This window comes from Panthera tigris, chromosome B2 (assembly GCF_018350195.1).
Source record: "Panthera tigris isolate Pti1 chromosome B2, P.tigris_Pti1_mat1.1, whole genome shotgun sequence".
Lineage (NCBI taxonomy): Eukaryota > Metazoa > Chordata > Mammalia > Carnivora > Felidae > Panthera > Panthera tigris.
In genome coordinates, this window is record NC_056664.1 from 121,004,764 (window position 1) to 121,029,893 (window position 25,130).

Here is a 25,130-nt window from a genome sequence, read left to right on the forward strand (position 1 = left end):
AAATAACTCAAAATAACATATCTGATATAGGGGCGCCTGGGTGGCTCAGTCGGTTAAGCGTCCGACTTCAGCTCAAGTCATGATCTCAGGGTTCATGAGTTTGAACCCTGCGCCGGGCTCTGTGCTGACAGCTCAAAGCCTGGAGCCTGCTTTGGATTCTGTGTCTCCCTCTCTCTCTGCTCTCCTTCTCTATCAAAAATAAATAAACATTAAAAAAAAATTTTTTAATGACGTATCTGGTATAAAAATATTTTTATAAATGAAAGAGTGAAGTTCATCTAAGTTAAACAATTTGACCACCCAGATTAACATTCTTTGCAAATTATAACCTACCTCTTGTTGACTGGTTTCAGGTTCATAACTAAAAAGATGTTTGAAGATCTGCCTCAAGTCAGGAAATTAGTTCAGATGACCTTTTAAGGTTCCTGCCCTCATAATCCTATTTTTAAAAATAACCAGTTAGCCTATTCAGTGAGAATCTCTTCCCCACATATATACCATTAATTTCTAAATAACATCAACTATACAATATTTTTTTAACATGTTAATACTATCATCCACATCAAATAGGGTACTAGTTAGTGAAAACTGTTATCTAGGAAATAATACTCTTAAATCCAGTTAAAAATAACTAAGGTGTACTTGGTTTTGCCTATATAAAATTCATAACTAAACATGAGAAATATTACAAGGGGGATGTTCAAAAATATGGGTTTGTTTACTTAATGGCATTAAGTAATTTCAAATTTGAATAATACCTATAAAGATGTAAAAACACTAATATAGAACACTAGTTTTGTTTTAAATTAAAATGCTTTTCACCATCTTTAATCTAGGTTTTTAAAGTATTCTCTGAAACAAACTGGGGTGTAAAAATTGCTTCTACATTTAAAAATGTGTGTGCAGACAAGTATAAAATATAAAGAAGAAAAATATAGGATACAAAATTATATGTATAATAATTGTATTAAAAAATCTTGAGATAAAGAATAAATATGCATAGGAAAAAAGTTGAAAAAAATATGGCAAAAAACAAAACTGTTGTCTTTGGGTAAGATAATCATTAATGATTTTCCCCTTCTTCTACATTAAGAATATTACTACTTTGATACTGAAGATAATAGGTTAATAGGTGATTTTAAAGAAAAGGAGAAAATATTTATAAGGTTAAAATAAAAACCTTCAAACTAAATTTACAACAGACTCTTAATGTAAGAAAAATTTACAATTTAAAGTAATTTGGATCAAAACACCTTAAGTTTAAGAAACGTTTAAGGTTATTTAGAAAGAAAGGGGGGGTAGAGGGGAGTTCCAGGTAAGTATACTTTTTGCCATCAATCATCACTGTTCGCAAAAATGTTTCAAATATACCCAGTACATACAGGTATTCACACACAAAAATAAGATTTTCATAATTTCAAAGAAACCAGTGTTAAATTTTCAATGAAAAACAACTACTTCAAATATGAAACCATTTCAGTGAATCTGACTACATCTTTAAATTCTAGTTACCAGATGTACATTCAAAAAGTACATCAGCTAGGTTACAGAGAATAAACCACTTCCTTCAATATTACAGCTGCACTGACTGTGATTTATTCAGTATGAATTATTTTTTCACTTTAAAACATCCTTTATATAGCATAATTTGCCTCATCAAATCCACCATGCACCACCACTTGCTATGACACAGAAGAAAAAAGTTTTCATTGGAATCAGATTTCAATTTTTATAAACATTACTGAGCCAGAAATCTTTAAAAATTGAAAAACTTCAGATGAACAGATTTCAACCTGTATATTACATTATATACCTTCAAGCAGTATCCACAAAATTTATAATCTAATGTATGTAATGAATTTAAATTATGGTATTGTAACTTATTCTATAGCAATTAAACATTCTTGCTATTTCAAGAGTTAAGGAACAAGGGCAAACTACATTACTAATAATGTTCTTTAAGAAAAACCCATTTACATTTTGTTAATATTACTGGGATAAAAATTTCGTTAGACCAGAAATGGAACAAAACCTTCTTATTTTATAGAATAGAATTATATATATCAAACCCTTCAAAAACTACATTGGTGTCCCTTACCATTCTTCCCTAGATTTCTGTTTCATTTATTCTAAACCCGCCCTGAAGAAATCTCGTCTATATTCCTATCCTTGGGATTATCCACCCTTGGAAACTTCCTAACAAATTTTGTTAATACTTCATGTCTTGTTTAGGCATGAATGCATATTTGAGAAACACCTCCTCAACAATGCAGGATAACCTAAATTTAATGAGTTCCTACTATGTGCCATGAAATGCCATAATGGCTTAACATATAACTTCATTTAACATTATAGGTACCCTAAAAAATAAGAACTATTATTATCTTAATTTTTTGAATGAGGAATTTGCGACACACAATGCTGAGGAATTTGCTAAAGGCACACAGCTAACAGGTGGTTCAACTGGAATATAAATCCAAGCAATCTACACAAGTAACTGTGCTCTTCTCCAAATTACTGTGGGCACTAGCAGTGAGAATCTACTTCTAGTCATAAAATCAGAGAAACACTAAACATTTGGATAGAGAAAAGGCATAGAGGAAAAGGCTCATAGCATGCACATGAGCTGAAGTAAGAAAAAAAGTTTACAAGAACCTTGTTGAAAACTTCAAGAAAGAGTGCCAACTTTAAAAGAGATAAATAAAAATTAAACTGCATTAATAATTTAAAAGGCATTAAGTTTCATTAATATTCTCATTATCTAGCTGTCATTTACACTTTTATTTTAGTGACTGTAAAATACACACATATGCGCACAGACACAGGCCTACATAGGTCAACCTAATCCATATTTCCATCTAGTCCCCAATTTCCTTCCTTAATTCTATCTTTGGGATCTTCAAGAACATGGCCTCAAAGACAGGAAGAGGCTATTGCATTGAATAATCCTAAAAAATAAATAAATAAAATTAAGTTTTAAAAGGACACACAAAATGTCATACATACTATCTGCACATATCATCTTGAATTCACATGTGGGACCAAGAGTCATTCCTAAATGATTTAAAAAGAGCTGGAAATATTGAACACTACCCATATCCAGAAATAACTCCCTAATAACAAATGTAATGAACTTTAAAGCAATCAGTAAAAGGAAGAAAATAAGGGAAACCAACACGGTTTTAAGAGACTACTATAGCATAAAAGCTGGGTTAAGTAAATCAGAATACACTTTGAAGTAGATAGCATTATTGCCATTTTAAAGAAGAAAAGAAGTCTCAAATCCAGTCACTTTAGCAAGGCCATGCAGGTAACAAATGACAGAGCTAGTTTGCAAAACACTGATCTAATTTGAGAGCTACCACCCCTCTGATCCCACACACTACTGATACATACTATGACACATACAAGCCCATGCGTTGAAATTTTGTAAGAAAGTAAAGTTTTACCCTTCTTTACACACTAAAGTAAATTTTAGAAGAATTAAAAGTCAGACATTAAAAAAGTCAAACATAAAAAATTCATATAATTCTCTCAAAAGAAAATTTAGAATATGTATAACCTAGAGGTTGAGTTGTTTTGTTTTGTTTTTTACTCCAAGACTCGAACCCAGTAAATTAAAGACAGATAGAGTGAAAGTTTTTCAATTTTTCTATAGAAAAAGAGATCATAAAGAAAAAGACTAGGCAAACTATTTACAATGCGTAGAACTAAAAAAATTCTCTCTTAAACACTGGCCTTAGCAACATATTTATAGATATGACTCCTCAGACAAGGTAAACAAAACCAACTATTGGGACTACACCAAAGTAATAGTGAAGGAAACCATCAACAAAAAGCAATCTACTGAGTGGGAGAAGATATTTACAAATTATATATCCGATAAGAAGTTAATGTCCAAAATATATGAAGAACCCATAACACCAAAAAAAAAAAAAAAAAAAAAAAAAAAAATCTGATTAAAAACACAGAGGACCTGATTGACATTTTCCCAAAGAATACATGCAAATTGCCAACAGACACATGTAAAGATGCTCAACATCACTGATCATCAGGGAAATGCAAATCAAAACCACAATGAGGCATCACTTCACACCTGTCAGAAGGGCTAATATCAAAAAGACAAGATATAACGAGTTGGCGAGGATGTGGAGAAAAGGGAACCCTTGTGCACAGTATTTGGGAATGGAAACTGGTGCAACCACTGTGGAAAACAGTATGGAGGCTCCTCAAAAAATTAAAAATAGAAATACCACATGAGACAGTAATTCCACTACCAGGTATTTACTCAAAGAAAACAAAAACATCAACTTGAAAACATTTATGCAAAATGATGCTTACTGCACCATTATTTACAACAGCCAAGACATGGAAACAACCCAAGTATCCATCAATAGATGAATGGATAAAGAAGATGTGACATACACACAAATATACACACACACAAACAGAATAATACTCAACCATAATAAGAGAATGAAATCTTGCTATTCGCAACAATATGGATAGACCTAGAGAATGTTATGCTAAGTGAACGAAGTAGGAGAAAAGACATGTTTTCACTTACGTGTGGAATCTAAAAAACAAATGAACAAACAAAAAAAGACTCTTAAATACAAAGGCTGCCATAGGGAAGGTGGGTGGTGGATAAGTGAAACAGGTGAAGAGGATGAAGAGGTGCGAACTTCCAGTTATAAAATAAACAAGTCATACAGATGAAAAGCACAATACAGGGAATAAAGTTACTAATATCACATGGTGACAGATGCTGATGACACTTATCACGGTGAGTACTGAGTAACGTATAGAACTGTCGATCATTATACTGGACACTTGAAGCTAATACACTGTATGTCCACTATACTCCAATAACCACTTTTAATTGGTATCAATAATATAAAGACTTCAAATTAATAAGGAAAAGACAGCCTAATTAAAAATGGGCAAAGGATACAATTAGCAATCCACAGAACAAGTTCAAATAACAAATGAATATATGAACATACTCGATTTCATTAATGATCACAAAAAATGCAAATTAAAGTAGCAATGACACATTAGTTTCTCACTTGCCAGACTGCCCAAAATCAAGAAAAGTAATGATACCTACTGCTGGAGAAGGGATGAACCATAACTTTCATAAAGCACTGGCCATATCTATTTAAAGCAAACAATACGCCTTTCAACACAGTAATCCCATTATAGGAAATCAATCTCATAAATCAAAAGCCCTAGATTGTAAGGATATATATACACAGATGTTCTACAAGCAGTGCTGTTCATAAAAGCAAAAATTGGAAATAAAATGTATGTCCTTTAATATGGTAAATTTTTAATAAATTGTAGTATAACATTATCATGGAATATTACATAATCACCAAAAGTTGAATAAGTTGAAAATATTCTAGTTGACAATGGATTATAAGAATGTGAAATTATAGTATTTTTTAATAAAACATTAATGAAAAACCCCTGTATGAGTGTCTATTTTTATATATTATGTGGAAATAAATAAATATATGGAAGAATCGAATCTAAAAATGGCTAAGTGGGGAGAAGAGCCACGTGGGGCTTACAAGAAAACATCATGAATGACTAAAATAGGCCTCAGAAAGTCAAGACTCATTTAATAAGCACCCTAATGCATTACACTTTAATATAATCATGTTTTAACTGCACCTGTTCCTTAGTTGGTAGTAAAAGAGCACTTTATTTCTTTGAACTAAGTTCAGTTATCACTTGTTGAGCACTTTCTACGTGCCAGACACTGCCAACAGCATCACATACGTTATTTTACTTCTTTATAGAAACTTCTAAGTTAGGTACCATTTTCTCATGAGTAACTGGTATTTTAGACAATACCAACCTCTGTAACAGCACACACAGTGCAGCACACAGATACAATTTTCAGAAATACGTAGGTGACTGTCACCTCAACAAGCCACCCAAAAATGACATAAAAAAGTCACCACCTTTGATGCTTATCCACTCTATTAATGAATGAAAACTTCAATACAAATACAAAATCCATCACTGAAATATAATTATCCTTTATAAAATGTTACAAATGTTATTATGAATAACAATTAAATGTAAGAGTAAATTAGCACAATCCATCCAATTGCTTTAAAATTGCATTAAAAATGCCCATACCTTTTTAACCAGCTACTCTATCCAATACTACTCTACAATATCTTTTATCAAATAATTGAAAAAAACACACAAATGTACAAAATATTTACTGTAGCATTTTCTGGAATAATCAACTAAAAAACTTAAGTTTGCAAAGTGTCTGATTAAATAACAGTATTATGTTAATAATTGTTGGCATACAATAAAGGTCTATGGATAGCTGTTAGGGGCAGAGGCAGGGGAAAACGGAGAGGTGTTATGAGTATAGAGTTTCAGTTTTGCAAGATTAAAAAGTTCTGGAGATCGGCTGCAAAACACTGTGAATATACTTAACACTACTGAACTATACACTTAAAAAATGGTTAATACAGTTGCTTCCGTATCTTGGTTACTGTGAATAATGGTTCCATATCCTGGTTATTGTGAATAAATATGGGAGTGCATATAAAACAGTGGTCAATATGGTAAACTTCATGTTATATGTATTTTACCACAATTACAAATAAAATTAAACAAATTTTTAAGAAACTTTTAAAGTACGTAGTACATGACAAAATTACAACAGATTTAAAAAGTGATGTGTGGTCCCATTTAAAAAAAAAACTAATATTCTCCATATATATAGAAATAGGTACACAATGTATAAGAAGAAGGACATTGGTATTAGAGGCATCTTATTCTGTATGCTGGTTTCACCATGTACTAGTTTTGTGGCCTAGGACAAGAAGTTTAGCCATTTTTGAGCTTCAGATCCTTCAACTGTAAAACTAGGATAAAAATAATCCCTCCTCTTTATGATTATTGAATATTAAAGGAGATAACAGATTAAAGACAATGTTTAGTACAATATCTGACATATAAGTGTTCATTAATATTGTCTACTATTATTGCTTAAATGCATCAAAATGCTATAGTTCTAAATTCTGAATAATAGGATTAAGGTACATGTTTTTTCTTCCATTGGTTCATTTGAATTTTCTAGTTTTACTCAATAAACACTATTATTTATTTAAGCTTTTGCCTTAAAATGGTACCAAGCTATCAACTATTAAAAAAAAAAAAAATTAAATTTTTCAAGACTTCAAACCGAACTGTTGCTCAAGAAATGGAAGACCACAAAGTAGTTCTAAATTAAATAAACTAGAAAAGGACTTCATTTCTTAGGATTGCTCATTTGCAAGGACTTGGAAATTGATACCAATTCTCTATACATGAAGGCCAAGTCTCTTGCCAAGTTAATACTATCAAAAAAAAAAAAAATGCTTGAAAGTAATTTTTGAATACCTCACTAATGATAAAACTGGTTTCCCTGGCAAGGGATTTAATTTTATCCTTAAGGTATTTATCAACAAATAGCAAACAAGGTTAAATTTTACAATATAAAAGTTTGCTGCAAGTACTATGTAACAATGAAAAGGGCACTGGAGTTCAAAAAAACTCCATTTGAGTTACAATTTACCTCTTAACACCCATGTGAAAGAAGTCGATTTATTTATTTAATATAAGCCTCAGCTTCTTCCACCTAACTCACAGATTCTCCGAATGACTAAATACAATACATACAAAGCCTGAAACACAGTTTACATTTCAATATATTCTATTCCCTATCGTCTCTTGAGAGGTAGTGGCTCCCAGACAGAACACTACATACAGCCAAGAAAAAGAAACAGGTAACATGTTCAGAGGGAAAGCACCTGGCTACATATGGTGTTTCCAGTAAATCATATGTAGCCCTCAGGGGCTACTATAAAGCTCTACAGGAAAGTCTGTGACCTCAATGTAGGTCTCCAATGGCTACCACATGTTTTTCTGATAAAAAGTGAGTATGAAATAACTAAAATGAATGTTGTCATTTGCTTCCACTCTATTCCTTGTTGAACTACTTAACAATGCTTAGTATGTACACAAAGCACTCAAAATATACCAAAAGAACTTATAATTGCCTTGGAATGAAACATGAAAGTATATAGCTATAATCAGATTATAATTTCTATGGTTAAAAAAAAAAAAGTAATCAAGCCTGAAAGAAAACTCTGTATTTGGCATTCATGCAATTCTTATATGGTACTGGCTCTAGCAAGAAAAAGATAAGCTGTTTTGAGAGGTTAAAGCAAATTATTTTTAAATTAAGCAATTAGTGTTTAAGTTTTTCCAGTGTAGGTGTACATACAAAGAGAATCTTAAGACCCATCTGAGAACGTTCTGAACCAGATGAGTTTTTTCAGTGAAATAAACCACTTCCTTTCAAAAGCCCACATAATTTTAAAGCAGAAAGTCAATGAACTCTGAAGTTTTCTGTACAAGTATAAAATACTTCTAATTGCTTGAATAAAATTACTCAGTGATAAATTAGTGAAAAAAATTTTTCAAAGAGAAAGGTATTTTACAGGGGACATCAAAAATATTAAATATGCCTACTTTAAACTCCTTACAAAAAAGGATTAAAGTAAAATGAAATATATTTTAAGCACTTTACTAAAAGTTCATGTTTAGAAGTGTTTAGAAGTGTTCTCATATTAACAATTTTTCACTGTAATATAGACTTTTCAAATTAATACTGGGATTTATTTCCAGGACATGTTAAAATCTCACAACACGCTCTACCTGAGAAGAAAGAAGGGTGGCATCTCCTCCTAAAACTCTCATGTCATTTGCTCTTCCATTTCGTTGGGTGATGTTTAAGAGACAAACAAAACACAATAAAGAAATAGAAATGATCTTGTTGCAAGCATTTACAACTCTTACAATTTTATCTTTTTTTCAATTCCCTACACCTTCTTAGTGAACAACCTACCATTAAGACTCAAGAATATGAAAATCATTATGTGCATACTTATAATATTTCAGACATTCAAATAGAATACAGATATACTATATATATGAAGATTGCTTAATTGACTTATTAAGAAAATAATAAGATACAGAAAATAACTATATCCTCACTATGTACAATTAGAGTTTATTTTCTAAATGAAGGGAAAACAAGATGAAATTCAAAGGGAAAGGAAAATGAATAGATTTCTAAACAGTATGAGCAAGCCAATATTAAGACAAACCTTATCAAAAATAGCTCAACTGTAAAGTATACTATTAAAATATATTTCTCCAAAGTCTCCAAAACTTTTAAACAATCAGTTCTTTTTTTTTTTTTTCCAATGTTTATTTTTGAGAGAGAAACACAGAGCACAAGTGGGTAAGGGGAAGAAAGAGAGGAAGACACAGAATCTGAAGCAAGTTCCAGGCTCTGGGTTGTCAGCACAGAGTCTGATGTGGAGCTTGAACCCATGCGCTGTGAGATCATGACCTGAGCCAAAGTTGGACACTTAACCGACTGAGCCACCCAGGTCCCCCTCAACAATAAGTTCTCTTAATGATCTGATTAATTTAAATAATTATTGGCTACTTTACTTGTAAGGTGACAGCAGTATCAATTTCAAGAACTATAAAAAATGTTAAATTTAGATTACATAAGATTCCTTTTCCAGATTTGCAGACCAACTATTTTTCTTAATACTTACTTTTTTTTAGGTCAACTATTTTTCAAGAATCAAAATAAACCCAATGTTAGAAAAAGCCTCCAAAGCAATCAAGAATTAAACCTCACCTCACACCATAATATCCATTGTGTGGGAAATTACTTTCTTCCAAGTTAGGTTGACTATACATTTATAAACATAAATAGTAAGACTTTTTCTGCCAAGAACTTTCCTTTCAAACAATACTACATGTATTTCAATTTCTGGATGTTTTTGTTTAAAAAAAAAGAGTCTGTGTTACTCAGTGTGGGGAGTATCTTCTCCTTTGGTAGGTTTAAGTGGCAAGGAAAACACCATCAGAAAACTACAAGATTGTCCCAGGATTTTACTGCCTAAATATATGTTCTTTTAGCAGTCCGCTCATGAATGCGTAACAAAAGTACACAATAACCTGTTCAAAGATTATTTGTATTTGCTATTGATTTTCCATTTTGCATATGCTAAAAAAATGAACTAAAATGTTATCTAAATTAAGGAGACACATTGACATTTAATGCATTATTTTAGACATCAGAGTTCTAGTTAATTATGCCATAATAAAAGGCTAATTTTCACATAGGTATTAAGTTCTCAGTCCAAAATTCCAAAAGTACAAAAACACTGAAAAATTCTCTAAATGAGAAATAGAAGAAATTTCTCTCTATACTGTTCAGTGTTATGTCATGATTAAGTCAGGCTGATATGGATAGTGGAATCATTATACCTAAGCATTTAAACCTTTGCTACAGTCTGCCTTACTGACAAGCCTCTCAAATCAGTCTAGTTTTACAGCTGAAAAGAGGGTGTTTAATATGATCAAATGCTCTAAGACAAATTATACACTTTCTACCCTATTTTTCTCCCAAAACGCATACACGGGGCGGGTGTGGGGAGGGGAGAAAGAGAACTAAGGACAAAAGAGAAAATGATAAAAACACCAGGAGAAAAAGTTGGAAAGTAAGCCAGCAGAACTCCAGAGAAATGCGGGCCGGGGAGTAACACTAGAGAAATAAAAGCCACATTAAACGCAGCATTATCAGACTAGCTAGCAACATACAATAATAGAGAGCAGTACACCAGTATCTGCAAAGCCCTCCACAAAAGCAAGAGGGACCTAAAACCATGACCTGTCAACTGGTCATGCAAATATAGGCCCACAGAATCCTTTTCAAATATTCAACAACTTGGGAAATATTTCACACATGTGTATTTTGCAAGGAGGGGATGGTGAGCGGTCAAACCAGATGTCACAGTCAAATGAGACAAATAGAAGCCTAATCATGAAAATGCTATTTTAAAATGAACTATGGTTGTTTTGAAAGTAAGGAAGCTTTGAGTACAGAATAAAATAAAAATGCTATACATCTTGGCAATAAATAATACGACTAAAAATACAGGACAAAAAGAGAGAGGGGGCAAGTATAAGAAACTGTAACTTTGATGAGCTCAACTTTTAAATCCAGGACTCATTAAATTAACTGTTTAAAGTTAATAGTTCAGTTAATAGAAATGTCAACATAAAAGGTATAAAGGTAAATATTTTAACTAAGAATTTAAAATATCAACAAAAATTATGAGAAATAGGGAGGGGATGAAGTATAAATTAATTTCTTCATCTTCCATAATGAGAGATCAACCTATTTCTTAGTGCTGGCAAATTAAAGTATGTTACTATGTTACAAAGATAGTACAAATCTCCAAGTTACCAAACAGTACACACCAAGTCAAAATACAGACCATGTATCACAGAAGGTATTATACCTAGCCTATCCTTTGACTCTGACAAACGCAATTATATCTACAGGAGGCACAAATAACCAAAGTGACTCAAAACATTGAAAGTAAAAGGATGAACAAGTCCAATTTAGGGAAAGCAATCATGACATTAAGCAAATTGAATTTAAGTCAAAAAGCATAAAACAAATCAGAAAGGAACTTTACATTAAGGAAAATTCAAATCCACAGAAAGATCATGTATCTTTACATATCAAAAGGCATAAGGTAAAATCTGTAAGTAATAAGATGAAATAAAATAGAAGGGTATTATATTTTAACTTACCTCTCTCTCAGCCTACAATTAAGGAAACAGATTTTAAGTCAGCCCACTGAACCCTCTAACAATTTAAAAAGTAACTGACAGAAATGTATCATATTTTGTATTCCTCAGACAGAATTCATATTCTTGGCAAGTGCCTATGAAACCATTCTAAAACTACACTGGGCCTCAAAAAAAAAAAAAAAACAAAAAACAAAAAACAAAAAAAACCTCAGTAAACTTCTAAGGGCACAGACCACATTCTCTAACAGTACAGTGAAATCAGTAATCTTAACAAAAATAACGAAACTCCCACAATAACCTGGAAATTTTAAGACTTTCAGATTCTTGGCTTAAAAAGGAAATCAAAATAAAAATTGTGAACTATCCAGAAAATAACAGTAACTCTAAAGAAACCCAGAAAATAACAATGATTCTAAAAGAACCCATGAGCAAATATAGTATCCACAGGAAAAATAGAACTACAGAGACTTAGGTAAATAAGACAGAATGTAAACAATGCGTATCAACTACAAAGCAGTGGGGAGAAATAAGGAAAAGGTGGAGCTAGGACTCCAATCTAACAATTTATTTCGCACAACAGAGAGAGAGGTCTGCAACTAAATGGTGGGTCCATGAGTATCTGTTATATTATTTTCTTAATTTTTCTGTGTTTGCAATCTCATAAATTAAAATTAACTTCTATAATAAAGAATTGAAAATGCATTTAAGTTAAATTAAATGTTCCACTCAGAAAGGCAGAGAAAAAAATGGAAAACAGATTAGATAATAAACAGATTACTCACAAACTAATGAAAAAATATACCAGTAGAACTAATTATTAATCCAAGAGCCAATCTTTGGAGAATGAAACAAATTAAAAGTAATAAAATCAAAAGAAAACAAAGCTGGCAGAGGGGAAGAAGAAAGTGGAGGGGAGAAAACAAAATAAAAATGGAGGGGCACCTGGGTGACTCAACCAGTTGAGCCTCTGACTTTGGCTCAGGTCCTGATCTCCTAGTTCGTGAGTTCGAGTCCTATATTGGGCTCACCGTTGTCCAAGTGGAGCCCGTTTCAGATCCTCTGTTTCCCTCTCTACCCTTCCCCCACTAGTGCGCTCTCTCTCTCTCTCTCTCTCTCTCAAAAATAAACATTAAAAAAAAATTTTTTAATAAAAAAATAAAAATGGATATTGAGGCACCTGGCTGGTTCAGTCAGAAGAGCATCAACTCTTGATCTTGGGGTCATAAGTTCCAGCCCCATGTAGGGCATAGAGATTAAATAAAACTAAAAAAAAAAATAAGAAGAAGAAGAATGGAGATTTAACTAAATATAAAAGAATCTAAAAAAATAATGACAATGTTTGCTATAATGCTAAACAAATACACCTGAATGAAATGGATGGTTTTCTAAGAGAAATAAAACATTCAAACTGACTCTAGAACATTTCTCTATTGAAAAAGATAAATCCTTTGATGACACAAATAATTTCAATGCTCTTTAAATTACTTAAGGGTAAAGAAAAACTCTTCTCTATAAAAGCATCACAAAGAGGGACGCCTGGGTGGCTCAGTTGGTTAAGCGACTGACTTAGGCTCAAGTCATGATCTCCACTTTTGAGTTTGAGCCCAACATCAGGCTCTGCCGAACCCACTTTGGATCCTGTTTCCCCTCTCTCTGCCCTCCCCTGCTCATGCTTGCTCTCTCTCAAAAATAAACATTTAAAAAATTAAAAAAAAAAAAAAAAAGCATCACAAAGAGAAATTAAAACCTGAAAGAACACACACATATACACAAGTATAAATTAAATTTGCGAATAGATGGAATAACCATCAACAGAATATTAGCAAATAAAATCCATCATATTAAAAGAATAAACTACCATGATCAACTAGGATTGTTCCACATTATAAGTCTACTAGAAAATCTACTAAAATTATAATGTTTAATGTTTAATAATGTAATGTCTAAAGCCTTTTGCCTTTGATAAAGACAATATATTTTCTCCAAACATTTTTGAAAACACTAAGTATCTCAATAAAAATTAGAACTGGATTTTTTTCCCCCAGATAATTTGACCAGCTTGTTTCTAAAGCTCATGTGGAAAAAAAAAAAAAAAAAACAAGAGAGATAACTCAGGAAAACTACGAAAAAGGAAAGAAGAAACAAGATAGCCTACAAACATTAAAACCAAATCAAAATTGTGTAAGAATTACCACGGTAACTAACGATCTGGTACTGGCATAAAACAAGACAAAGAAATGGAAGAGTACAGAGTCCCAAAATATAGAGATAGGAAAGAATTTAGTGTATGTCAAAGACGGCAGGTTCAAATCAGGTTAAAAGAGAAAAGGGACATGTAATTAAACAAAAGGTACTGTGACAAATCCAACTGCTGGAAAGACAAAAGATGCTGGTGAATAAACTGCATTCCTAGCTTCCTCCGTAATGGCAGCTAGATCAAAGAGTAAAAGGTATTAGAAAAGAAAAAGAAAAGAACAGAACAGAAAAGAAAATCTGTCAAATGTATTAGAAAAAATGAATGATTTTTTAAAAAATTATCTTTTGCTGGAACGGAACTTTCAAACAAAAACCTTTAAGAGAAAAGATTGACGCATTTCAATACACGAAAATTAAAATTCTATCTTATAAAAATAACAAGCTGGTAATCAGAAAACAGTATTTTCCAGGCATACAACAAAGGACTAATGTTTTTTTTACTTTTAAGTACATGTACACATATATATACAATACATACATTGTATATATACACACACAAAAAGTCATTATGAAAGACAACGAGCAGAAAAATGGGTAAAGATTAAAAGTAGACAGTTCCAAGAAAAAGAAATACAAATAGATTTAAATATACGATAAAGCAGTTAGCCTCACTCTATTAAAAACATATAAATAAATGAAAAAAAATATTTTCTAATTATCAGGTTGGTGTAATACCAGAAAGAGTAATAACCATATCTGTGAGAATCTACACAGAAATACTCAGAAACCTGTGAGAAAGGAAATTAGTACAATCTCTGTTAAAGATAATTAGGCAGCATCTATCAAAAATTTAAAGTATATATTTTTTGGCCTAGAAATTCAACTTCTAAAAATGTAGGGTGTTCATTTTGGGGTCATTAGTGATAGCAACTGAAAACACTTAAAATGTTTATCAACAAGGGCTATTTAATGTACAACCACATTAAGAAATCCTACACAGCTTCTGAAAAGAATGAGATTGATCTCTGTATAAACAGTAAAGTCTGCAAAAGGCTTTGACAACTGGTACAGATAGAGAAGTGTTACAGCATCTTCCCATTTGTCTAAATATATACATGCAGGTTCACATAGTGATATGCAAGTAAAGTTTCTAGAAGAATAATACAAAAGAAACGATTTGTTTACAGATTTATTTACAGCTTCCTGTAGGGAACAAGACTGTGGGAGCGAGACTCACTTTCTACTTTAAACCCTTGTCTACATTTATGTGCCAGACATACTCTAAGCTGAAGAGACATCAGTGAACACAAAAAATACCTGCCCCCATAGAAGCTGCGTGGGGGCCATGGGGAGCAGTAGGGAGACAGGTAATAAAAATAACTCTGTACGCACACACAATGTCAGATGATTTAAGTGCTGTGAGGGACAATTCAACAGGACTACAAGGGAAAGGGACTATATGTACAGAGGGGTATAATTTTACATGGAGAGGTAATAAAAGGAATGCAATGAACCAGGGTGCCTACGAAGGTTCCCCTCCCCAGGACTGGGAGTGAAGTGATATATAAACTACAACATGAAGGATGATCAGCCAGGAGAAATGGGGGTGGTGGTAGGGGCAAAGCACTATACAGAAGCAGAGGAAACTCAGGTAGGTTTGTTCTGGGGGGGGGGGAGGGAAGGGAGAGAGGGCGCACAAAACAGAAACAAATTCAGAAAAAGTCTTATAAAATAATTTAAAAGGTTTATACAGAGGACAGAATATTAGAGCTAGAAAAGTTACTCTGGTTGTAATGTAGAAAGTGTTTTGGGCAAAATAAAATGAGAGGTAAAGAAACCAGTTCATTTTTCAGTAATTTTGCTCAAAACTAATGGCCTTTTAAGAGGTAAACTGGCAGTAACGATGGAGAACAGTGGGGTCAAAAAATGTACAATGCCTCCTCATTATTGATGGTTTCCATATTTAGAAATTCACCTATTCACTAAAGTTTATTGGTAACCCCCAAATCACTATTTATGGCACTTTTGCAATCACTCCCAGACAAATGCAGAGAAGCAAAAAATCTGAGTCACCCAACATGCACATTCCCTGCTGGGTCAAAAGGTGATACCCTGCCTTCTTGTTTTGGCTCTTACACCATAAACAAGTATCCTTTTTATGATCTATTTCGTGTCACATTTTTCACACTGTGATTTTAGTTGGCTACTTTGCTGTTTAAAATGGTCCCCATGAGTAGTGCTAAAGCACTGCCTAGCGTTCCTAAGTACACGGCAGCTATGACGTGCCTTATAAATAAAAGCCATGTGTTCGATAAGCTTTGTACAGGCCTGAGTTATAGAGCTACTGGCTGTGAGTTCAATGTTAATGAATTAATGATATGTAAATAATACATTTTAAACAAATGTCTTTTAATAGATACATAAAGTAAGGTTACATACTGACAAAAATGTTGTGACCAGAAGATGAAAGGAACCTAACCCTGTATTTCCTGTAAGAGCAATGCTTCAGCATTTGAGAAGTCAGTGTTGGCATACTGCACTCAGCGTTCACTAATTTGTGATTTTATCCAATGTAACTACCACAAATAACGACAATCAACTGTACATACACAGATGTTTTTACTTATTTGTAAAGCAGAAAAAATAGGACCGGTAATCAATTGTAAGTAAATGAGGGAGAGAAATCAAGGACGATGTTAGCTAGGTTTCTGGGTTAAGCAACTGGAAGACAGAGACACTACTAAGAAAAATAGGAAACAGAGGAGGCAGCAGCTTAGATCAGGAGGGCAAAGATGTCAGCTGTGGAGAGTGTAAAGACATGTAACTACCACACTACAATCAATATAATTATGTGTTTAAGTACCCACAACCCCCCCTCCCATCTGAGGTTAACAATCATTGCTTTGTTCACCTTGTGATATCTCTTGCAACTAAAATGATGTGATGTTTCCCTTTCGGTCATATAATATAAACCAGGCACGTCAACATCAGAAATGGGCACTCTGTCAATTCTTTCCCCTTCTACTTCCATCCTTGCAATTACAATACCCATATTCGTTGTAACCTATATTTTAATAGGATTTCTATGTTAAGTCCTCAAAAGTAAATACATACGAAATTTTACCTTTTGAAAAGCAAGAATTTGAAATGGCAAATATCTTAGAGGAAATTCTTTACAAACAGGTAGTTCTTTTTTTTTTCTTAATTTGTTTACAGGAACATAAAAGTAGTACCTTCAGCATAAATTATTAAAATTCCATTCTGAAGGCTCAAGCTTATCTAAAAATCCCTATAGATAAACTGTGTTGTTTTCTTACTTGATTTTGGAGAACCTCAGAATTGTAATTTATTTCAACGTCGCTTTTACAAAAATGTATATATACACTCAAAATGACATCTTTTACACCTTAAAAATTAAAAATACAATGTATAATTGCATATACTGAGTCTTATATAATTTTAAAAGAAAACTAGTAAAGAAATTACTATCAATCCTTCCCTGTTTAGTCAACATTCTCTTTGTTCACACAAGTAATAGAAAACAATTTTTAGGCTACTACAAATCTGACTCTATAAGCAAATACATACTTGTAGGAATACAAGACAAAAAAACTTGTTGATACACAGTTCTTCCTCCATGTATAACTGTGCACTTGTTTATTTGTAGTGGTCCACATATAAATTCAGGATCAATTTAAAAGATAAATAATCACATACGAACCCATTATTTTCTCTCAACTGTGTTTATCTTAACAGTGTTTCCCTTTACATACAAAGAAAAGCACTATACTGGTTTTATCTCTGATGTGAAAATCAGTTGTATGACCTCCCACCGAACACTAAAAACAAAATATAACACACTTGGGCTATTTATTACTACTTATATGAGAAGACAATAGGATGAAAGGAAAGTTCAAGAAAGAAGAATTAAAAGCCAAAGGAGGGAAGGAGGTTGGAATGCCAATTATTAAACTGGAAATAGGAAAAAGGTAAAACAAAAAAGAAAAGTTAAGCGAAGTGTTCTGTAAGGAAGTGAAACCCTAGTTCTTGCCAATTAATGGAAAGAAGAATCATAACCAAAAGAGCCAACCAAAGACTTGAGAATGCAAAAGGACAAAACATCCATGAACATTAGATCATTTAAGGACAAAAAACGTGACCAAAACTAGCAATTTTAAATATTTTTTGTATTTTGTATCATTTAGAACATAATTACAACATTGTATCTATTCCTAAAGTAAAATTTTAATGCACTTGATCATAATGCAAATAAAAATGACTTTGCACTACAAAACTGGTATTAGAATTGGAAAATAAATCAAAACACTTAGCATACCTGAGCTACCAAACAGCAGTCAAAAACGGGCAGTTGGTGCAGAGTACGCATTTAGTGCGAGCAAATCATCGTCACTGAGGTGTATCCATAAACAGGCACTGGTCGCTTTATCAAGGGCCAAAGGCCAAGGGTGGAAAGGGCAAAGGGTCTTCTCGGCTCCACTCTCTGAATCTCAGAGACTGACAATTCCTTACTCAACAAAGCCAAGTACATGTCATGTACTTGCCTGATGGACCAGGAGCCATGACAATGGCAGGGAGACCTATTTAAAAATTGTTGCCTTTCCTATCATCCTGCAATATAGGATTTTCCCTAAAGAAATAACCTTATAAATGGTAGTTACAATCCTAATGAGCCAACAAAGGGAAATCTAGTTCACTACAAAATCTACTTTTAATGGCTTAAAAGTATTACATTTCCACTTGAAAATCTGTTATAAAAGATGGTAAAATAATAGTACCACTGTTCAACTTTAATATGAGTTACATAAATATTTGTGGATTCACGTGCAAACTGGGTACACTTGCATTAACACTTAATCTATCAGGAATTTTGTCAGTTCCAAACTCATAGAATACAATTCACTTCTAAGTTGGAGAGGGCCCATATATAAATCTAGTTGATGAGTCATACCCTAATTTTGCAAAAGTACTAAAATGTTTCATCAAGGTATAAGACTAGGAAAACAAAATCAGCAGTTGGGATAATTTAAACTTTAAAACTGACCATAAAATATAACCTAATTTATATCATCTCGTAAGTATCAGTATGATATACACTGAAATACACAATTAAAAACAAAACCTGAAGGCATCACAAAAAAAAGTGTTTGGTCAAGAATAAGGAAAACATAATTCTAGCTTAAGATTTCCCACCAAAACAGTGGATATAAAAACATCATACACAGTTAAAAATATTGGAATGTCATTCTGAAAATAAACTGAAACAAGAAATACAAAAAAGAAAAATTATAAAAAGCACTCTGAAGTAGCTGCCAGAGAAAGTAGGTCTTTACTAGGAAAAGGCCAGCTATTTTATTTTCATTAAGAAATAACATTTTAGACCCTACTTTTTTCTGCAAGAAATACTAATGATACAGTATCAGCATCCTCTTATGCAAGACTATAATTCCTAATTAGCAATTTTCCTTGGTATTTCTGATTACGAGAAACTATAAAATATAAATTCACATTGGTCAGGTGCTATCCTTAGCATTAGTAATTCTTTCCATTCTATTGATTTCTTCCCCTAAGGCAATAGTTCTCAAGTAAAAGTAACACATCAAAATCACCTGGGGACTTGTTTAAAAATACACAGTCCCAAAATGTCATCCCTCTGAGACTAACTGACCATGTCTGGATTGAAGCCACGGCATCTGTTCTGAAAAAAATTCCCCTAGCGATTCTGATCGCTAGTTGAGGACCACTGCTTTCAGGGATGAATTACATACTTGTTCTACTGCCTAGAAGAGCTCTGATTTGGTCTGACACTGCTGAAACTTGGTCATGGTAGCACATACACTGTCAGTATCAGAGGAAAACACATTTTATTACTTACATAAGAAAAAGCTAAAAAGATCTGATAAAATTATCTATTCAAACAGCATGCAACCATACTTGAAAACACTTTCTACATATTTATTTCAAAGTGTGCATTTAGGACAAATGGTTTCGAAAATGTATAAAAATAATTTATGTACTAATCCAACTTCAATATGTACATGGTCCCTTAAAGGATTTTCATTTTATTATCATCAAAAATGTATTTCAACAACCTCCACAGTATTCTTAAAAGTCAGGGATTTTAAAATTTTCTAATAGAAAAATTTTATCCACCTACAGAAAAATAATGAATGGGAATGATATCACTAATATTTTAAAATATAATTATGTCTCACCTATGCTATGCCACATATCAGAAGAAAAATCTTTATCTCTAAACTAGAATAATCCCAAGTGGCATTTTCATTTAAGAATGAAGCACAAAAATGTTTTACAAAAGAAAAGGTCTCATTATAAAAACTTATAAAGTTGAGTGCTTCAAACAAAAATATCTGAGGTTTGATTTCACAATATCAAGTTTCCATATGCATTTTGTAAACATATACACCCACTTTAGGCTATCAACTTAAATAAAGCCAGTTATCACTAAAAGAAAATATAGTAAAAAAAAGTTTTTTTCAGTGCAAAAATACATTATCAACTAAAGTTATCAACTGACTTAAGACAATTTTAATATAAAACCACAACTCTCATCCCATAATATACAGTAATCCTATAAAGATTTTAAATTAAAACAAAAACTCTACAACAGTTATCAAGTTCTCCTGTTACTATTCTCTAGTGAAAGCTTTCTTCTGATTAGCTTTTACAATGTCATCAGGAGATGCTGATTTGAAGTCAAATGGTGTTATTGCTATAAGAGGACTTATTTCTTTGTCCTTTATGTCTTGAACTTGTCTACTATAAAGAAAAGTCTTATAGAGGTCAAGGGTGCGTCGCTTGCAGCTTTTCAATGGGTAACGAAGACACAGTGTAGAAGCAAAAGCTGAAGGTCTAGCAGCAAGAGCCTTGGTCCAAGAGAGAGAAAAAGGTGGGTTCCTAGTCAAAGAGCCTTTATTGGTTCTCTTATTATCCTTAGCAGAATTGAAATTTTTCCCTAACTTCGAATTTAAAACTTTAGTTCCTGATGTTGGAGCAACTGATTGGTCTACTACATGTTTTGGAACAAAATCAGGGGTTTTTATAAGGACACTAAGATCAATATTTGAATCTATTCCAGGTGAACTCATCTCAGATACACTGAGCTTAAAGGAATCCTTCTTAAACTGAGAGTTGTCTACATCAATTGTTTCTGCAATCAAATCAGAAAGTGACAAATTCTCAAGGTCTCTTGTAGGAGAAGCTTTACAAAATGCCAAAGATGACAGAGATCCTGTTAACTCTGATATTCCGGTCGAAGATGGATACCGATTTGCTAGCCTTGACAAGGGAAAAGATCCCAAACTGAGATCTGTGAAACTGGCAGATGACTGGTTACAAAGATCAGATAAAGTAAAGCACTGGCTTGGATTATTTTCTTTGTGTTCCTGAAACAGTTCAGCTAGGGATGGACTTTCACACCCGGCAAACTGCAGACTGTCATCTTTTAAAATGTAATTCTTGGCACTCTGTTCAACTGAAGAAACACTTCCAACTTCAGTCATTTTACTAGTATTTAAATTATCATGAGCTATATTTTCCAATGAGCTAGTTAAGAGCAAAGGACTATTTAAATTTCCTAAGTTGTTCTGTACTGGAATGTTATGGATAGCAGGAAGTGAATTATTCTGAATACATAAAGAGTTACTAGGCGTTGTGCTCTTTATCATTAAGGATTTTAAATCTGGTATTTCTTTGAATGCAGAATCATCTTTGGAAACACATTCCGATTCATGAGGTCTAAACAGATCAGCACCTAGATTCTTTGAAAACAGACTTTCCAGACCATCCGTGGATGATAATCTGACTGACGGCTGACTTTTACAAGAATCTCTTGGCGCATCATCAATGAGGTCAGCTAGCGAAAGCTCTTTTGTTAACTTACATGATTCTAGTTTCTTTTCACTTTTAGGTCTGTCAGGTTTCTTTTTTTTATGGAGTAAAGAGTGACTTGGTACAACTGAGGAATTATGATATAATCCATATTTTGCTAGTGGGCCAGAAAAATCAGAGGGTTTGCTACTACAATCCAAATGGTTTGCGGATTGAGGACAAGAGCTTTGAACATTATCAGCTGAAACTTGAGAGGAAGATAATAAGACTCCTTACCTTACAAAAGCCATTAATTTTCAGATGAATAGGTTGACATATGCAGAAGACAGTCACAGCAACCAAAAGGAAACATGAAATGAGGCATTTAATTACTAAATGTTTCTTATGATTACAGCATGAATAAAGCGATCAAATATTTGATCATTATTTAATAAGTGAACACTCTAAAAAAAACAATAATAAAGGAATTTTACCTTCCTTTAACCATCTACAGTGACCTTCATACTTTGTTCACTAATATATACAAATGTAAATATCAAGTTAGTCAATATTCTACTTTTCACAAATTTTATAATGTGAGGTTTTAATGTACTTAAATTATCGTCATGGTTATCTCAAATTCAAAACAATTAAAAGACCAATGAAAAGAACTAGGTTTATCTTCTCCTATATTTTTAATGTGTTAAAAACAAGCAAACAAATAACATCCTGTCATCTCTGGGATAAACTATTAATAAAGATGAAATATTAAAGACTCATTTTCATAGGGTCAGTTACAAGTGCCTCCACATCAAAATTTTTTTTTAATTTAAATAGATAATAAAACCCATCCTTGTTTCATAGTAACAGATTGCATACGACTTTGATGTGGTAAAAAATCTAGTCCTCAGGTTACAGGAAATACCAGCCCAGTTAATAAATCACCATGGTCGTACTGACAGATACCATACCAATTATTACAGAGGTACCTCAGTTCCCTTCTTATGCCAATTCAATTTCCAAGCTTAACCCCAAATTCTATAAATTTAAAATTAAAGATCTGGCTTTGAAATGAAACAGTAGTATGATACTTATGGTATTTCAATAAAACTAACATATTTATAAATACTATAAAAATAAAGGGATTTCTGTAATTAATCGTCTGGCTATTAATTTCCACCTCCTGACCCATTAGAGTTAGAAAAACAACAATAATTAAAAAGCTCTCTAAGCTACTGACAAGAAGCAACAAGTGGCTTGTTTTTGTCTGATTTTATTTCCCCTATATCCTGCTAGTTACAAAACAAAGGGAAATTATGAAAAAACAAGCTGTAACAGAGGGAAGAAAACAAAGCGCTCAGCTTAAAAATTCACAAAGTGGAAAATCAATTGATGAAAATCAGGATTACTGTAACATGCAAAATGTTCCGCCCATATTTCTTAACAGCCTGAGCAAATCAGTGCCTCTTTTAAAACATTAGCTGTAAAACCACTAAAGGAGAACAAGGAAAAGCATACCTTTTGCAGTCTTCCCTGTGGATGCTGCTCCCTCACTCTTGACCTTCAAATTCTGCATTTTATCTTGCTCCAGAACCAGTGACAAGGCCTTCTGCACATCAAAATTGTTCTTCAGAACTGCTTCGACCAATATGTCATCTGGCACGGCATCTCCAAGTGCCTCTCTCATGTGATCAAGGCATGAATAAAGACGAGCTAGAACAGAAAATAATTAAAAGGCTGTACTTAAATGGTGTCATGGAAGAACACTCAATCTTGAAAACTAAAAAAAGGGATTTGAAACTATATTAGGATGTACAACTCTCCTCTTTCCTTGGCAAAAATTATTTATAATGATTATATTTTTATCCACAATATATCTCTTTCCCTATTAGAGCTTACGAAATAATAAATATTGCTACAAGAAAACAAATCACTGAAGTTTCTCTCCTGAAGAGATAAAACAAAGATCTCAGTCAAAAATTCCAGTTAAATAGCCACACAACCAATGTTTCAGCCATACAGTTAACCATACATTCCTCATAAAATATACTTAATAAAATGTAAATTTCCCTTGACGAGACAAGATATATTTGTACCATTCCTTCCCACCATCACTATCATGAACAATCACAATAAAACTGAAAAATTCTGGTATACTGATTACCAATCATTTTCAAACACGAAGCACGGATAAACTACTTTTTACTATACCTTGATCAATTCCACTTAGCTGATGGTTCAAAAAAGAATTGGAGGACTCTTTCAGATCTTCGTAATCATATTCTTCTACAGGCTCAACAAGTGAAGGTTTGTCACGTCGTGAGTAAATAAACTGAGCAGCTAGAACAGAAAATGATGGAAGAATGCTGTAGCACAGCCACTTTCCAGTAAGTCTTTTTTTTTTTTAAAGTGAAAATAAAAACAAAAGATGCTGACCAACCACCTACAGCCATTTACCCACATTCTGTAGTAACAGCTAAAAACAAAACAGGGACAAAACACACCATACTCCAAATCCTGCTCAGACGTCCTTACTAACTACTCACTGGCCTCTACAATCATCCTCCTTTTTATCTCCAAAACCTTCACCGAGCTGACTCGCCACGGTTTTCAAACACTACCTTTCCTAACACCTCATCCCTGCCTACCACCCCATCTTCCCTGCCATATTCTCTTCTTTGGAACAAATATTTCAAACCACATACCAAACTTGCTTATTTGTACAATTAAGAAAATACTAAAGGGGTGCCTGGGTGGCTCAGTCAGTTAAGCGTCCAACTTCAGCCAGGTCATGATCTCACAGCTCGTGGGTTCAAGCTCCGCGTCAGGCTCTGTGCTGATGGCTCAGAGCCTGGAGCCTGCTTTGGATTCTGTGTCTCCCTCTCTCTCTGCCCCTCCCCACTCATGCTCTGCCTCTCTCTCTCTCTCTCTCTCTCTCTCTCAAAAATAAACATTAAAAAAAATCTTAAATAAAAATTAAAAAAAAGAAAATACTAAAAACTTAATTTTCACTTTCTGAGAATCGCTAATTTTGTCTGAACCCAACAGTTGATCAAAATCATAGACCTTAATTTTTGAAAACCTCCTTTCAATCACGCATTGTCTACACTGCATAATAGCATCACATACCTAACTCTGACTTTCAGACATCAGCCTGTGCCATTCTATAGCACTCAGTGTCATCCCTCAATGTGTAACTGGTATTGTATATTTCATTAAAAGGAGGAAAGCCAAAGTATGAAAGTGTCAATATATGTCTGCGTATCATCAACCAAACATAAGTGAGCAAAGAAGAAAAATCATCATGAACGCCCCCAGGGCTGACTCTTCCACCTCAGCTGGATGCCCACTGACCTCAATTCCTGCAGCTTGTGTTCAAT

At 33.2% G+C, this 25,130-nt stretch overlaps 1 protein-coding gene across 6 annotated transcripts in view; it reads right to left on the bottom strand.

The window, feature by feature from the left end:
* Positions 1–25,130, bottom strand: part of HBS1L (HBS1 like translational GTPase) — an 86,891-nt gene that overhangs the window by 49,033 nt on the left and 12,728 nt on the right. For 2 of the 6 annotated variants that reach the window (XM_007078587.3, XM_042987180.1), the window contains exons 3-5: positions 23,962–24,090; positions 23,269–23,463; positions 18,239–22,042 (exon numbers count right to left, since the gene is read on the bottom strand). In XM_007078587.3, the coding sequence (XP_007078649.2) occupies positions 20,571–22,042; positions 23,269–23,463; positions 23,962–24,090 (1,796 nt within the window). In that variant the 3' untranslated portion in view covers positions 18,239–20,570. Of the gene's footprint in view, positions 1–333; positions 440–8,736; positions 8,915–18,238; positions 22,043–23,268; positions 23,464–23,961; positions 24,091–25,130 lie in introns of those variants that run through there. The other 4 variants (XM_007078586.3, XM_042987183.1, XM_042987182.1 and 1 more) reach the window with 4 other exon arrangements.